The sequence below is a fragment of the Dermacentor andersoni genome, chromosome 6 (genome assembly GCF_023375885.2).
Source record: "Dermacentor andersoni chromosome 6, qqDerAnde1_hic_scaffold, whole genome shotgun sequence".
Taxonomy (NCBI): domain Eukaryota; kingdom Metazoa; phylum Arthropoda; class Arachnida; order Ixodida; family Ixodidae; genus Dermacentor; species Dermacentor andersoni.
Window position 1 is genome coordinate 69,337,682 of NC_092819.1, and position 18,070 is coordinate 69,355,751.

The 18,070-nt window shown below is 43.8% G+C and overlaps 2 protein-coding genes across 2 annotated transcripts in view; one reads left to right on the forward strand and one right to left on the reverse strand.

Moving 5' to 3' along the window:
* The window catches only part of LOC126522171 (uncharacterized), a 60,668-nt gene that overhangs the window by 12,194 nt on the left and 30,404 nt on the right, over window positions 1-18,070 (reverse strand). Inside the window, exons 2-4 of the mRNA XM_050170913.2 lie at window positions 10,738-10,877; window positions 6,496-6,563; window positions 1,758-1,841 (exon numbers count right to left, since the gene is read on the reverse strand). Of these exons, the coding sequence (XP_050026870.2) occupies window positions 1,758-1,841; window positions 6,496-6,563; window positions 10,738-10,877 (292 nt within the window). The remainder of the gene's footprint in view (window positions 1-1,757; window positions 1,842-6,495; window positions 6,564-10,737; window positions 10,878-18,070) is intronic.
* Window positions 16,287-18,070, forward strand: part of LOC129382439 (uncharacterized) — a 182,380-nt gene continuing 180,596 nt past the window's right edge. The window contains exon 1 of the mRNA XM_055066370.2: window positions 16,287-16,504. Within this exon, the coding sequence (XP_054922345.1) occupies window positions 16,460-16,504 (45 nt within the window). The 5' untranslated portion in view covers window positions 16,287-16,459. The remainder of the gene's footprint in view (window positions 16,505-18,070) is intronic.

Below are 18,070 nucleotides of genomic sequence, written 5' to 3' on the forward strand. Positions count from 1 at the left end.
AAAATACCTAGTTTATGTTGGGTGGCCAACACGCCCCGCAACTCGGTGTTGCGTGAAAGCGGAGACAGGCCATGTGCCACAATGGTGAAGGAGCCAAATAACAAATGAGCTCGGTTTATCAAGGAATGTAGGTTTGACGGCTTAGATTGATTGCTTTCGAGTAGTGTTTGTTGCTTTGTTGCGTAATTTCTTAGGGCAAACAGCCGGTGACCAGCACATCTCTAGCGGTAGTATAGATGGCTACGTGTATATGGCATGATACATACGTGATGTCCGGTGTAGACTCTTTTCAAGCAATCCTGGTCTAGTTTCCCGGCTCCATAGTTGGAGACCTCGACAAAAAACGTTGCCGTAGTAAAACATACTTGACGCTTCAAACGGTTCATGGTCGAGCGATGGAAGCACATATACTAGGCCATGCTGTGTCTGAAGCAACACCAATAAAAGGCAATGGCAAGCGCTCGTGTCATCTGCCAGCGTCATTGCTCAAAAGATGCATATTTTTCTGCTAAGGATTGGTGGCGCCGCCTCCATGCGACCATGCGCGGTGCGTGACACGGTGGTTCACCATGGCGGTAGAAGATAGTGACTCCATTTCATTGAAGTGACATGAAGAGCTCCCTGCATGACCATAAGTTCATGCTTCATTCTATCATACAAAAAGCTTTAGAAGACGACTATGATAACGTCCGAACTTTGCTGCCAAGGTAATGTGAGGTGCAGTAAAAGTCTGCAACACCATTCACTTTCCGTGAAGATGTCAAACGGCTTATAAACGTCTACGTCGTCGGTGCAAACGGGGAAGGCCACATCTCCACCAACCCAGGTGATAACATATTTTGCATCCGTTCAACAGAGGTCTCTTGAGAGCAACTACAAAAAACGTTGCTGCGGTAAACTGAAAACTCACCAGTCTCTTTATGAGAGGTAGAGAGCTTGTGTGATCAACTTTTCGAGCGACTTATTCTTGCACTCCCTGAGGTTAACAGATGCGTCACTAACGCAATAATGGTGATCTGTCTGATCAATAAAGCTTCACATGAATCAAAAGTAATGATATGCCTCATTCTTCCAGCATCTCGATTTCTGCAAGAAATGATACGGAATTGCAGCTTTTTCCATGACTGCTAAGTGCTGAAACCCCTTGTTTTCTAGTGACGTGGAGCTTTTCTGGGTTCCATTCCACCATCGTCCCGGTCTGCCCGCAAATTCATGAACTGCATAAATTAGTTGCCCCCCCCCCCCCCCCCCTTGCTCACGCAAGAAAAGGTTTGGTGCGTCTTCGCAAATCCTTGCGCTGTTTTCACTACAGCATATTGTTAGCTGAGGAAGTTTGCTATAGGTGCTTATTACACAACCGCTACTGTGCGCAATTTTAAACTTTTTTGAAGCTTCATTTGTATAATGCGCCATTTTTAGCCTACTTTTGCACTTTGTTTATTGCCTTATATTGTGACGTGACTTTATTTTCACTTTTTGAATGTCTCAGTAAATGCGACTACGATACAATTTGCATACCAAGCCGACTGCAGCATTCGGCGCTCAGCGTTGAAATTGGTTTGAACGTTACGATTATAAGATGGCTTGAGCATCACTTTCCGGCAAAGAGAACAGACCCCTCTTTTTACACTAATGAATTGGGATAGGTTTAAATGTCGTACTTCCTTGTGCACTCGATGCACTGCCTATGCAACTACTTTGGCATATATCCCCACAGGGAAACGGCTTCTATTCCGCCACCCGAATAATGGACTTACGGTCTGTTGTGTAGTATTCGGCGCTCACCACGACACAATTTTCGAAATCCGTAAAATGGACCATCCCTTCCAGTGGTGTGGGATCTGAAAGAAATAGTAATTATGCATACGCATACTATTCCTACGAAGCAAGAGTAGCGAGTCCGAAATAAAACAGTGGTTACCATTCGCGCAAATAGTTGTCTAAACATGAACTGCAGAATTCCCGCACATACCGCGTGAGAAACGCTGTGTGATCGGTGGCCAGAGAGCTGTAGGTTTCCTTTTCTGCCTCTCTATAGTCACCGCAACGTATCGGAAAGCACCTGACACTCAACATCGCAGAATAAAACGCACCAAGTATCGCAGAATAAACGCACCAGGTAAAACGCACCGGGGCTGTATTTGTACGGAAGTGTTTCTAAGAGCAAATGTTTCCCTATCATACTGAAAATATCATTAATGGACGTCTCCGGGCAACGGCAAGTGCTCTTTTGAACAAGAATATCTGTGAAATAATCTAATATGATTAGTTTCACTGTATGGTTGAAACGGAAACATGGCACAACTAAACACCCCTGCACTTATCGTTTGTAACAGCACTGACATGTGCAGCAAGGTATGATATTAAGCTACAAGTATTGCAGTTGTGGAGAGGTTATCTATCATTAAAAAAATTCTCCACTTATGCATGATATTAAGCACGAAGCCACAAATACTATTCAGTGCGTTTGTTACATATGCATACCGATGATAGCCCGTTAAATAACTATTTAAGTTCACTGAGTACCACGTGCTCATCTGCCTCATATTTCTTCGGTAAAAGTATATGTTGAATTATTGAGATTTCAAAGTGACGATATTTAAACATTCTTAAATTCTCACATGCGGTATATTTTCCCTTTAATCAATGATGCCCGTACAAGCAGATATGTAAGACAGATTTAAGGAATACCGCTTTTGATCTGTGCCTCTATTTACAAAAATTTTCTCTGCAGTACTGCTAATCTTCCATGGCCCTACAGACCAGTCAAACCTGTGTAAGATTATGCACTCGACATCTTTATATTACCTGCATAACGACCAAAAACACAAGAAACACCAATGCTTTGGACTTTCTAAGTTTCCGGTTCTCATTTTTTTTCTAGGTAGAGGTAGAACCAAAGGTAGTTTAAAAAAGTCATTTTTGTTCTTTAAAAGAGACAGTGCTGCATCAGGTCACAGCAAACCCTGTGTGTCCACGTTTATTTTTGCGCTGTGCAGCTAAGATGGACGAACATACACAAACTCAGCCAAGCACGGGCGCTTCTTGTATACGTCGCAAGTGTCGTGTGTCACACATCCAATACAACTCTCACAGGATAATGAATTGAGTGGACATTGCAAAGATGGGCAAATATGTAAACGCTACGATGACGAGAGCTGATTTGTAAATAGGTTTGGATATTGAATATCGTATGCGCCAAATTTATACAAGCTGCTGAAACCTCACTAAGAGACAGCGTTCTAGTGACGAACAAGGAATTGGTGATTTAACTTAGGGCTTGTTCGCTTGCTCATTGTTAGCCCTTTACTGTATTAAATCAAGAGGTAGCTCATTGAGTCACCCTGATAAATTAAAATTGAGCGCGCAGCGGGCGTTAAATGAGAAATATATTGTATTAGGACTAGAATATGAAGAAGATTGACCATTTTCTTATTCTTTTACTTAAAATTCAATGCATGCAAGAAAGAATTCGTTCCAGTTAGCATTTCCAATTTAGTGAACACAATGGGCAGACAACATTAGCAAATCGGAGTGTTTCAAAAAACTTATCACAACCTTATCACAAAAGTCAACATGGATTATCACACAAGCTTATCACAAAAGACGACATAGCTTTCACACGCATAGTCGGAAACCCTGTATGAGTCGTGCTTCTTGGGTGAAGGCAAAGTAGCTCGAAATCACTTTGGAAAATAGGAAGTACCCTCTGAAAACCATGCACATGTGGAGCAATTTCCATGTGGTTAAAGGGCCCCTCACCAGGTCTGGTAATTTTGAGCTAACAAGCGCAGAGCATACACTGCGAGATAACGATCGTGTCTGCAAAGTATTACATCGCTACGCACCGCGGAAAGATCTGAAAATTCAAACCGAACGCCCTTTTTCTTTCTCCTCGCGGCCGCCGCGCTCCAAGCTGGAGGATGACGTACTCGTGTGCCTGCGCCTACGTACTGGTGTCCGCAGTGTGACGTTGGTCGTGGTGACACGTCACTTCGAGAATTATTCAAGAGAACATCTGTTATCTGTGCGATCTGTTGCTTGAATTGGCGAATTGATGTTTAGAAGAATAATAGAACAAAAACGAATCTCTGCGTGTTTTTTTTTTCTTTTTGCTTCGCACCGAAGCAAGAGAGATGTACTTCCGCTTCGTCTGCTTGTTCCCATGGTGGTGTGGTCACGTGCGCAGCTACCGAAACTACGTCATTTCCTACCGTGTTCCAGCGCGTGATCCTGCTCTGCGATCTCCTTGTTCTGCCTCAGTATTCGTGTTGCCCTGAATTATATAGCTTGTGATGTTTCCTTGTGCACAGTGCGCAAAATAGTGCGCTGCGCGAACGAGACAACATCTCGCGTGCGACGCTTCAGCGGAAGTGCGTAGCGGCGAAAAAAAAAACAGCGAGGAGAAAGCAAATATGCGTCACGCGATCCTTGAAGTCTGGTATGGGAGAACGCAGGGAAGGAATTTCACTTGTGGAGGCTAGACGGGGCGAGTGGATAGAGCGTCTTGTTTCGCAGTGGAGCCCGCCTACTGTAATCATAGGTCCGCGGCACTGATATATTTCTATGTCGACTATTGATGAGCCGATTTGAAAAATTTTTGCTGCAGAACACTCCCTAGAGGTCACGTAACAATTTCCAGCTTATAACCAAACATTTGCTATGGGGCCTGGTGAGGGGCCCTTTAAAGTGATTTCAGGGGGAAAAAGCGGCACTGTTCACTGGAACAAGCTAAAGCTTTTTACAGCGTCTAAAGGCGGCTTTCTCAGCCGGTTAGAAAAGCTCTTCCCTAAATGACCAAATAGTTGCTTCGAAATTGCGCTATTTATATCACACTCATAACATCACAGAGAAGGTTTAGGCATTATCCTACTGCTTCGACAACGCATCCGTGCGAGCTGTTGTCAAGCAGTACGATAGTTAGCTATGATAGCTAAATATATGATAGCTTCATTTAGCTATGAACAAGAACGATATTTAGCTATGATATGTCAAGATCAACACGAGTTTATAGGCTTGGCTCTAGCTAACTTTATGTTGATCCGTCTATACCAGCAAAATATGCTGCAGTTTGATCTTCGTAATTTCTTTTAACTAGTAGACTGAATTCTACGTGTTTTTTATAGAAGTCAATGACTCCTATAAGCAAGTTTACCTTCTCGTGTAACGTAGTTGCATTGCGTGTTTTCATTAAAAAAAACGCATAATAAGCAGTACATCTAGCGTCGCGTTTCTTGCCTTCGTTTCAGCAAATATATCGAAAACATGAAATGCCAGCTTCTGCAGGTTAAATTCTACTGTCACAGGGACAGAGGTGTGTGCATCCCTTATTATCCAATTTATACATCCAAATCCTATGCACGAAGCACACACTTCAGAAAGGGTTTTAACGCTTCATGTTCCCGCATTAGGTACCCGATAAAGTGCATACTTTGATAACACTGACTTAAATGCCTGTGCTAAACACATTATAAATACATTTTATCTTGCACATGAATCTTCTAAACAACTGCCGTTTGCGCAATTTATTTTAGTTCTTTTTATCTGTTTCCTTGCAGCTCTGATGTTTAGATAAAAGGACTGGTCACGAACAATATACCTATATTGTGTTCTTTTTTCCTTCATTTCAAAGAGATTATTATAAAATCCCGCGCCATCTTGCGCAGCTGACACTATTATAGTAGATAACAAGGCAGGGCGGGCATCGCTTGTGCGACAAACTGCGATCTCCAGTTACAAAATGAGCAAGCGAATGTAATCTCTGGGAACCAGTTGCAACAATAAATTGATCACGTGTAGTAGCATTGTCTGGTCTGCTTAGCGAAAATTCTCACCACCAGCTTGGAGTTGTTCACGCGCAATACATATTGCATGCTCCCTGCAGCCGGGCGAACTATGGGAACCCTTTCGGATTCTCGGGACGCTGAGCAGTCTACTCTGGCGGATTACGAAAGGAGCAGGAGAGCTGGCCCTTTACAAGAATCACTCTAAAATAACAATATTTAAAATTTGCAAGGCCTATATTATTAAACATACATATGCATAAAACAGTTGCGTGGCATTAAATTTTGCCATTGCGAGCAATTTTTATTTGATGGAGTACTGTTTCTTTCCACATTCCATTTTCCACATACATAACCGCCAACGCCTGCACACCGGCCATCTCTTTTAGAATGCTTGGAGCTGCATATCTAAGCTACGGAGTGCTGTTCATCTGGCCCATTGATGCCACGTGCCTACATATAACTCACTGCCCTCATGAAGTTATAACGTTAAGCCTTCATACTATTAGTACAAAGTGCAATGGACAATGAGATCGAAGCGTGTGCTAAGAAGCGTATTCTGCACCAGGGAAAAAGGAGAGAGCTGCTACATGAAATAAACTGGCCCGTTCTACATGGACAATATGCATTCAACCTCCTTGAATGAAACACTAGCGCTGCTGTTACGCTGCGCACGCAGCCAGGCTGAAGAAAATCAAGGAAAAGAACTCACCCATGCCCATTGTGAAGGTGACTGTCCCCAGTGTCTCACCTCGGGATATGCGGAATGGGATGTGGAGGCTGGAAAAACGAAAACCGAGGGAACTAGCATGACTTTACAACTTAAATGTATTTCACTCTTGCCTTCTATCAATTTTAGTGCTTCGTAAACTCTAGAAGCTGTGATATTCTTGCTGGGCATTGTCCAGTTGACTGTATTACATAGCGCATTTGTGGTTTCGAGGTGTGTATCTGGATGCTAGCGCTGTCGTGGATTCGACTTACCTGTACATTCTGGTCAGAAAATAATAATTGCCCGTGTAAGGCCCGTCCTCGTACAGTACCTGCACCTCCACTTTGGAATAGAAAAATTTTCAAAAAAAAGTTTAAGAAAAGTAATGGCTACATTGGGGCGCGAGATAGAAGAAGATGACTGCAGAATTAGGCCGCCACCGGCCTAGAAAGTCCTGACAGCTTCACAGGGACCTACGTTGTTGTGTTCAATGTTCCGCCCCCCTTATGTAAGGCCCCTTCCAGAGGTCATTAGGGACCAATAAATGATGATGATGATGATGATGGTGGTGGTGGTGGTGGTGGTGGTGATGATAGCTGCCTTGCACCGTACAGCAAGAGTCGCCGATGAAAGCGCACCTACATTAATTGGAACGTGTTCTGCCCGCAGCACTATATCTGGCCATCGGATAAGTGCTGTTTCTTGTCCTCTGGAAGGGTTCATCCAAAGTGATCTTGGGCATAGATTTTTTGTCCGCGCATTCAGCGCTCGTTGACTGTGGTACCGGTGTCAGTTCACTTGAACTCCTTTTTGTCAGCAAGGCTGGCGGCCACCCCTATGCGACTGTGCTCTCTAGAACTCGTTCGGTTGCCACCCCAATCCGTTACTTATGTTCTTTCGTAGGCCGTTGTTCTGTCGCTGACGGGAAACACGTTGCAACCCCCATTATTGACGTTCTCTTGGCACAAAATGTGACCCTACCGCCCACGGTTGTCGAAATTGTCAACAATGAAGCTTCTCTGCATGTGCTCAAATTTGGTTTATCCATGCATATTCTACCTTCTGTAATTGCGCTTGCAACATTATCATCCCTAAAGTACTGTCTGGTCTCCACGCTCACACCTGAAGCCCCTTCAACTCCTACCCGCGCAGCAGGATCCATCAGCTTGCCCACCAGTGAAATCGGCAAAATGATAACCGCGTGCCTTTCACCTGCACACCCTGAAGAGCTTTTGCGTGTGTTTGCCTCGTACCTGGATGTTTTTTTTTATTTCGACAACCGTCAAATGTGTCTGACAACAATTGCCGCGTATCGAATCGACACCGGCGACGCAAACGCTATCCATCGACATATGTATCGCTTTTCTGGCGCTGAACGGGCGCTAAAACAAAGAGAAGTCAAAAAGATGTCGGAAAAAGACACTACAGGACTTTCGTGTAGCCTATGGGTATCTCCAGCTGTGTTCGTCAAGAAAAAAGACGGCGCCTCGTGTTTTTGTGTCGATTACAACATCCCAAGAAGATAACCAAGAAGGACGTATATCTGTTGCCACACATCGATGATGCCCTCGACTGCCTCCACGGAGCCAGTTATTTTTCCTTCCTTGATATGCGGTGTGGCTATTTGCAAGTTGCCATGGATCCTACGGACCGCGAGAAGATAGGTTTGTAACATCTGACGGTCTATACCAATTTGATTGTATGTCCTTCGGTCTATGCAATGTTCCAGCCAGATTAGAGCGCATGATCGATTTCCTACTTGGAGGCTTCAAATGGTAGGCCGGATTATGTTACCTAGATGACGTTATTGTTCTTTTAACGACATTTTCCAGCCATATTCAGTGCCTGTCGGCCGTTCTCCATATGTCCCGCTGCGCCGGTCTTCAACTCAACTCATCCAAGTGCCACTTTGGTCGCTGCGAAATCACAGGCCTCTGACGAGTTGCTCCGGATGTTTACCCTACACAGTGGAACGTTATACCGCCACAGTGTATGCCCCCAAGGCTCTGAGCGCTTGCTTGTGGTGCCCTCCCCCATTTGTTACACTGTCCTGTTGCAGCTTCATGACGAACCCACAGCAGGCCATTTTCGTGTAACGTGCACTTGTGATCACGTGCGACATCATTACTTTTTGCCAGAACGTTTTGTCACTCCTCACAGAAGTATGTCGGCCGCTGCGAACTGTGCCGATGACGCGAGAGGCCACCGACGCTCCTTGCCGGCGTTCTTCAGCCTGTGGATGTCCCTGTAGGGCCGTTCTTCCACGTCAGCCTCAATCTGCTCGGACAATTCCCTAGATTAGGATCAGCGAAGAAAGGGGTTGCTGTCACGACAGAGTTTGCCACGCGGTACGCTAGGACTTGTGCACTTCAAGCCAGCCGCGCTACCGACACTGTCGACTTCCTTCTCCACGATGTGATTCTGCATCACGGAGCTACTCGTCAGGTGCTCACCGATCGCGGTCCTTACTTCTTGTCCCCTGTCATCGATGACCTTCTCCACTGATGTACAACAAACCACAAGGTGGGCGAATGAATGCCACCATAAGCGACATGCTCTCTATGTACGTTTCCACCGACTACCTCGACTAGGATACTGAATTACTCTTTGCTACATTCACCTAGAACTCGTCACGTTAGGATACTGCAGGTTGTTCGCCGTTTTATCTTCCTTTGGTGGTGAACCGACATGACCCATAGGTACTTTACTACTAGCCGCTCCACAACTACCACCCCAGTACGCGCAAGATGGGCCATCGTAAGGGCTACCACTGCGGTTCATATTGTGCGTGACCGCCTTACGACGTCGCAGGCATCACAGAAGTGCCGTTACTATTGCCGTCATAAGGATGTGCACTACTCTCTTGTATCCTTAATGCTCCTCTAGAAGAGTTGGACTTCTAGCGCAACTTCTACCTCGCTAAAACGGTCCTTATGGCGTTCTGAGCCAAGTCACCGACGTGACGTATTAGATTGGACCGGCCAAGCCAATGGTGCCGTCTGTGGACGGCAACGCTCATGTCGTTCACATTGCTTGGCTAAAGCAGCATAACCTGTCCGCTGATGCTGCGCTCTGACCTGCCCGGATGATACGAGTGTTTACGCCGAGGAGTAAAGCCACGAAAGAGAATTAAAGTGTGGTCTTTGTGAATTACTTCAGTGTAAGATTGATTTTATCTTAACACTGAAATAACAGATATGTGTTGGTACTAAGTACACATGCGCGTGCTACTGTATGCATTGCATGCAGAAGGTCATCAATGCATGCACATGCATGAATTGCTATGAGCTTATGCAAAACTCTCAATGCTTGCCGGTGGAAAGCCTGCGTTATACAATGCACGCGTTGAATACATATGGGTGTATTCGTATTCGATTGTGATTAGATGTTGTGGCGAATCTTCTCACTCTCGTTTTATTTGTACAGCCCTGTTTTCTGTGGTTGCGATGTAATGTGAGCTGGCACAGTAGACGACTTGGCACACCAAGCCTCGAATGGCAAACGCTAATTTTTTCCACCGAGGAGTGGGCCCCGCGCAATGTAGATGGCGCTCCCGGGCCTCCACAAGCGGCTAAGTGACTATTTGTCACCGCACGGTTTCAGACGGGATGCCAATACATCGTCATCAGCAGCAGGAAGCCGCCATTGCAGGACGTATGGTCTTCTATGAGAACTTCACTAGCATGAGTACATATATACCCTGGACTATGTGCGTATGATAAACATTTTTGGGTGGCAATAAAATGTTGTTGAACCTTTTCGGCACATAAACGAAATCGCTATGCCAACTTGTCTTCTTGCCGATAATGAGTTTTAGCGATACATTTTTCATTGCGTTGTACACCACCGTGACCTTGGGCTAGCAACCGCAATCAAAGCAAGGCGAACGCTACCAAGAGCAGACGCCGACACCGACCTCTATCCGGACACCTACGTTCACTGCACTGCTAGAACACACTGAACCCACTTCCGCATGTGCGCGTTTTTCGCCTTTTGTTAGCGAATCCAACAAGGTGTAAATGTCAAGATGATTAGTGCTGTTCGCTTTTAGTGCAAACAGAAATGGCCTCCTATAAACGAGTAGAGCGTTTGATCGGGCTGTTCAAAAAGCACTGCGAGTCGCCGCCCCATGCTTGCTTTTGCGATTACGCATTTGACGTCAGTAGACAGGAATAAAGGTAAAAATGAATATTTTTAGTGTATGCGGCCTAAGGTAACCCGCAAACCAGTCGAAGAACATACCCAGAAGAAAAGAAGTCGAACATGTATGTTGCTGTCTGTGTTTCGACATCGATATCTGTGCGATGTGCTGCGAGGCATTCGAATACGGTATCGTTGTCCGAGTCCGATATGGCCACAACGTGCTCGAATTTCTCCATCACCTGTGAGACACAAGAAGATTCCGTCAACGGCTGAGAATTCTCAAGCATTGAAGCAGCGCCGAGAAAATCATGGTAAGGAAAATTCTTTCAGAAAACAAATTAAATACCTGACGGTGGCATGCAGCCGAAAGGGCTCAATGTACAGGATTAAACTTTGTACGCTTTCGCTATTCAACTTTTTCACTTGCGTTATTTTACTTGACAGAAACCTTATCAAATTTTGTGTTTTAATATAACGCTGCAACAACGCAAATAACATTTCTTTTATTTTTTACTATAATATGGTTAACCACAAGAGCAAAACGTTCATTGCGATAACGTTAGAAAGTGCCTATAACATGAAGCACTCCTAAACTGTTTGCAGATGATTAAAACCGATGTGATTATGGGGAAAGTTGAGCGTGAAGTCTATGTGGGCATGTTTAAATAAATTCTGGTTGGATTTCAGACTCTGACATTCGAAGGTAGTGTGCACATTACGACGAGCCAAGCTAAACAAGGCAAAATCATGGCTTTATCGGTTTAGCTATTCACGGTAAAAAAATAGGTGTTCTCTCCATCTAATGCTGGACGAAAATAGGGGTCAGTAGATATAAAGACTTTAATTTATATTGTATGCAGTAACCATCGATAATGATGCGTGAAATATTCCGACAATGAAATGATCGGCAATTTTGTTTCCCTAGAAGGATAAATCATTGCCTTAAGTCAAAAAATGATATTCCAAACATCACTTGCACAGAAATAGCAAATTCAGACGAGGGAAACAAGTGGTATGTATGTGATTGCTGACATTTACAATATACAGACAAATCTCTCCTATAATGTTTCTTCATGAGCCTGCACCACATGACCACATGCTTGTGGTTATTATTCGTATCATTATTATTATTATTTCGCTGCCAACATAACGACGCTGAGCTGTTTCTGTCAAACTCCTTCACGGTAGCCTCACCTATCCCGAACTCCTTAGTTGTACCATGTGTCGTATAACACGCAAGATTACCAGATTACCAGAGAACATAGAACTTTCGGTGCTCCTGCCGGTAATCAACAACACTCAACCGTCCACAGAATACATTCTTTGCTGCTATTTGTGATCTTGGTCTTTTTCATAGCTAGCTCTCATTGATGTTTTCCGAGCTTTGCGTCGTTGCGTCATAATTTCACATATTGTTCAACTGCCCTTCACTACCTTTTTCTTTTGTATTTACTTTGGGCCTTGTTGTCTGTACACTTCTTTTCAAGATTCTTTTTTTTATTCATTGTTTTTTACTTATATAACTCTGCCATTTTTTTATTATATGCGTTCGCCAGCATTCACGCCTCATGGTTGTTACAGGGCATGGTAAACAAATGGTTGATTGATTAAATGATTAGTAATAATAATAATAATAATAATAATAATAATAATAATAATAATAATAATAAATCAAATGTGTTGAATAATGTGACCAGGAACATCCTTGGTGCTCGCGCACTCGGCGAAACAATGCACAAGAAAAGAAGCACCCGCACCTACACACATGCACACATAAAACGCACGCGCACACGAAATCGATAATTTCGCGAATGCAGATTCTCATAACGCATAAAATGCGTACACTAAGAAAATGCAAAGATAAAGTGGAGAAACAGAAGAGGATTACAGAACGACGGCGCAAACAACGGATGAAGGTTTATGTTAATTTAATTGAACTCCTCTGTTACTCCTTTGAGGACAATATTAAAATTAGGTGTGTCAAGATATCCAGGCACTATGAATAGGCGTTATATGTCACCTGCATTCCGTTCTAGAAAGAGGGTCACAAATGTCGGAAGGCTGAAAGGCACACAGTCTCTTTGTGGTTTTCTTAGGCATGCACAAGCGCACATTAGAACGCAAGCCTGAGCAGCAGATTTTTTTTCGTGTACCATTTTTTTGGGGAAAAAGAACGTTCAATTGGTTGTGTCTGGAGGTGAGAGTAGGCAATGTAAGTGCCTTTGTTAGCTCTAGGGAAATTGTAGGCTTATGAGAGAATCGATCTTCAAATATGGATGCTAACTTTTTCTGCATACTTTGGAGAAGTTCACAATTTGGCCTATAGTCGGGATAATTTAGAAGGCGGCAGCATTTGCCCCTGAAACGCGGCTGCACACGAGTCTCCACCAATGGGCGCGCACCCCAGACTGACTTCATCAGCCATACGGTGACCCCGCCGACGGAGAACATGGCAGCCCGCGCTTCGAACCGGGCCGAGTTGTGTCAGCGGGACTATTTCTTTAGTCGCGGAGGCAATAGGCTGGCGCGCTTCAGTCATCTGGGTGGGGCCTCTCCTGCCTTTGGAGTTGTACTCGGCTATACAAGTACCGCCCCAAACGACGGAGGTGTACTCAAGAAATGGAAGGCATACGCTCTTACATCAATTTACAATTGGCCCGGGTTGTTTGAAGTGTCTCGTCATATGACAGACTGCCCCGAGTGTGCTTGCTGTCTCGTCTCTTGAGCGTGGGGAGAGAAACAGCAGAGCTGTCGAAGTACAGGCCAAGGTAATTAATTCCCTGAACTTTTCGCAGCAAAACGTCGTTAAAGCTATAGGAAATACGATCCTGTCAGTCTTCCACGTGAAGCTTACGATTTTCGTTTTTAATGCGTTTATGACCAGCTTCTTTCGAGCGCACCATTGCGCTTATAATTGCGATGTCCTTCCGATGAGCGGCGCAATCATTAAATTTTTTGTAGCTTTGAAATGTTTCACATCATCACCCCATAACAAAACTAAGTAGTTTTGAATGACTGTCGTAACATAGTTAATAAACAGCGAGAAAAGAAGAGCGCCCAGGACAGACCCTTGAGGAACTGCGCTCGTAGCCGCATGATGTTCTGACGAATGATCTTTTGCGCTAACGTAGCAGTACCAACGGGGTAGGTAGCAATGGTGCAAATAAAGTTGTCTCAACTTATGACGTAGCATTTTGTGGCATACAAAATCCAATGCCGAACAGAAGTCAAAATAAATGGCACCCAGCTGCAGTTTCTTTTTGGCTGCTTGAGAGGCGTCAGTCATGAAGCTAACAAGGTTGGTAGTTGAGGAACGTCCCGATATGAAACCAAGCTGCAGAGGAATGACTGTACTTTGAATAGAAGATGAAATTTCGATGCGCAGAGTTGATTAAAATAATTTAGATGCTGCGCATAGGAGAGACATAGCCCTGTAATACTCGCAGCAGTTATTTACCATGATCATAATCATCAGCCTATTTTATGCCCAATGGAGGACGAAGGCTTCTCCCTACGATCTCCGATGCTCCTGTCCAGCGCCAACCAATTCCAACTAGCGCCTGCGAATTTCTTAAATTGATCACGCCACCTAGTTTTCTGCCGTCCTCGACTGCACTGCTCTTTTCTTAGCACCCATTCTGTAACCCTACGCGTTACATAACCTGCCCAGCTCCATTTTTTTCTAATAATGTCCATTAGAATATCAGCTATACCCGTTTGCTCACTGATCCAAACCACTCTCTTTGTGTCTCTTAACGTTATGCCTAGCATTCTTGGTTCCATCGCTCTCGGCACAGTCACGAACTTGTTCTCAAGCTTTTTTGGCAGTCTCCACGTCTCTGCCCCATATGTCAGCACCGGTAATATGCACTGATTATACACCTTCCTTTTCAATTCCAATGGTAAGCTTCCAGTCAGGAATTGACAATGTCTGCCGTATGCGCTCCAACCCAGTTTTATTTTTCTGTCAATTTCCTTCTCCTTATCACGATCCCCTGGGGGTAACTGACTTAGGAAAACGTACTCCTTCACAGACTCTAGAGGGTGACTGGCGATCCTGAACTCGTGTTTCCTTGTCCCGCTGTTAATCATCTTTATCTTCTGAATATTATACTTCCATCCCACTCTTACACTCTCTCTGTTAAGGTCCTCAGTCATTTGTTGTAACTCGTCCTCAGTACTGCGGAACAGGACAATGTAATCTGCAAATCGAAGGTTGCTGAGATATTCACCGTTGATCATCATGCTAAGCCTTCCCAATTTAATAGCTTGAGTACTTCCAAGCGACCAGTGAATAGCATTGAATAGAGTGGTGTCCTTGTCTCACCCCTTTCTTTATAGGTATCTTCATACTTTTTTTGTGGAGAATTAAGGTAGCTGTGGAATCTCTGTAGGTATTTTCCAAGTAATTTAGGTAAGCGTCCTGTACTCCTTAATTGCGTAATGCCTCTATGACTGCTGGTATTTTTACTCAATGCATTTTCGTAATCTGAAAGCCATATAGAGAGACTGATTGTACTCTGCGGCTTCCTCGATTGCCTGATTATTGGAATTGATGTGATCCGCTGTAGACTATCCCTGCTTGAAAGTTATTTCCCCTGATTTAAACACGGGAGAACCCGCGCTCTTTTGCAATCCTTTGGAGATTCATTCGCCTTTAAAGCAAAATTAGAAATACAAATAAGCACTGGAACAAGTATGTTCCAGCTATAGCAGGTGGAATATCGTCAGGATGACACGAAAAAATGACAACCATTACGCTGTCTGAAGCTTGAATGGCAGCGAAAGATGACGACAGTCAAAGCTCTCAAACGAAAAGCAAACTCCTTTGTTTGAAGTGATTTCTTTAAAGTCCCTCATGATGGGAGTTGATGTGTTTGAATAGATGATTTAGTAAAGACAGTGGTTGAGGTTTGATTGAGATCCTTTATTTTGTCAGGATAGTTATGATTGCTGTATGATCAGTGTGATATACACTTAGTGGTTCGACTGCCACCCCAGAGAGGTTCCTGGCTAGAATGAAATAAATGCATGTCCGGTGATGCGTGGTAGGTATCATGGGGGTTACAGTAACATTACACGTCAATTTGTTCCAATAATATACTGCATGAACCATTTCTTCTATGCCTTATAAGCGTCCACGTTGAAGTCTCTCTTGAGGTTCACAGGTGGGGTATCATCCTTTCTAACCCACTGGAAATACATGGTCATAAACTTCTTGGTTTCGGACTTGGAAGTAGTGGGCGAGATCGTTGTCGTCGTTCAGCATCGTGGGAACGTTCTTCTTCGGTGGTCGTTTCGTGCCGGCGCCATTAGCATTCTCGTTGCACCGGCGCTCAACGTACGCATGTTGTTTTTCGGGTGTACAAATTAAACGTGCCCGCCCCATAGATAACGCAGCTGTCGAATGGCTCACACCCCTGTGGACGCGGCCTCGCGATCCCGACGACAGAACAGAATTCTACGCTGGAATAATGAGCGGCAACGGAGCCAGCTGTGGAAGACGACGACGCTCGCGCCATCGCCGATGAAAGTTTTTTGCACAAAGGAGCCAGCTGTGCAGAAGACGACGACGATGAACGCGCGTGCAGTGGCGCTAACGCGTTTGCGCAGTTGGCACCGAGAAGATTTAAGCGCTTTTTGAAAAATTTGTACGAAACATTTTTTTGCACAAACACCTGTTCTTACCGGTGTGCCTGTGGCCTCTTTGGGTCCCACGTGCGACACGAATAGTTGAAGGGCGCAGTACAGGTTCCGAGCGCACAGGGGTATGTGCCATTGAGCTTGGACCATTTCTGCATTATCACCAGGATCGGTCCACATGACGATTTTTTTCTGTTGCCGGACGCCGGAAAAACTACGAAAGGTTAGTCATATACTCCTCTTGCTGTAAAAAAAATGGGTTTAAGCCTTTGATGCGTTTAGTAAGTAAGTGAGTAAGTAAGTAAGTAAGTAAGTAAGTAAGTAAGTAAGTAAGTTTATTTCGACCATCACGTCATACATGATACAAAAACAAGTACCTCTCAAACCGATAGGTTAGAGTCCAGGAAGGGCCATCGAACAGCTCACTAATTCCGTCACTGTACCCTTCACCGTACACAGTCCCGAAATGTAGGGCAAATGCACCCGCTACGTCTGAAACAGGCTAGCCGTCACCACTAACTAAAGCCATATATTGTTTCGCATTGTTGGATGATTGTTCACAAACATGTCTCTAGAAAGACTGAAATTTTAGTACTAGCTATAACATGTACTTTACAGGTGGAATTATCACGTTTGTAAAGACGATTAGAAAGTATCCTGTACGTTTTGAAAACTATATGCCAGCGCTCTTGATTTGTACGCTGTGCCTTCCTTTCAGCGAGGCCGTTGAGCTGTAAAGCTGGTTCTAATTCAACACGAAACCAGTGGGGAAATTTAGAGCGTTTAGCGCCGTTTAGTGGTATAAGCTTCTTTATGCCATCTTGAAAAATATTCTTGCATTCCATGAATTGCTCATTAAGATGTCTTAGTTTTGCAACTAAAGACAACAACAACAATAATAATAATAATAATAATAATAATAATGTTTATTGCCACAAAAGAATACAAAACAGCATAAACAGGCCGGTCTAACCCTCAGTTGGCTTGTAGGACCGTGCCTAGGAATATCATAGACCATGGCAAGAAAAAAAATGCATAAACTGATGAGACATGCAGAATAAAGCCATAAAACAAATTATAAAGAAATTGAACAGAACAAGATATCATTTGGTTTATCTAATTAAAACAAATGAAGTTGAAGAAGTACATACTGTGATGCAAAAATGTTCTGTAGGTTAATTTCAACATATCTGCTTTAATAATTCTTTCAGCGTGCTTTTCGATGTCGCGCTCAAGATTTTGTCAGGCAATCTGGCAATAATAATACTAATAATAATAATAATAATAATAATAATAATAATGTTGCCTCAGTGTGTCGCGCGTTCCGGAAGAGTGTTTACCTCTTTGGGCACTGTTCCTTTTTCGAACACATTAGGCTGTGTTGCTGTGGCTGCCAAAGGAAAGAAAAGCGAGACCAAGGATATCCGCAACCCACCAAGCAGGGCTTTTTTCCTTGGCTCCTTTTACAGTAGGCAATTGAGAAGAAATAAAATGAAAGATTGAATGAAAAAAAATTTATGAAATAATGAATGGAAGAATGTACGATAACTCTTTGTGAGATGATCATACAATATTCGCAAACTATTTTGAATATACGATAATCAACTAGATTCGACTTATAGCTGACCCTATTAGATCCAATTTCATTGGTTTCTGGCACCATTGGATTCGTGTTCGATTTGGCCTCAGAAACGGCTATTCGCCAAACCATGTCCTATTATGTAGCTAAACGCGTGCTGTAAGCGTCCGTACAGACGAACGATTCTCCTCAGCAATATGCCGAACATCA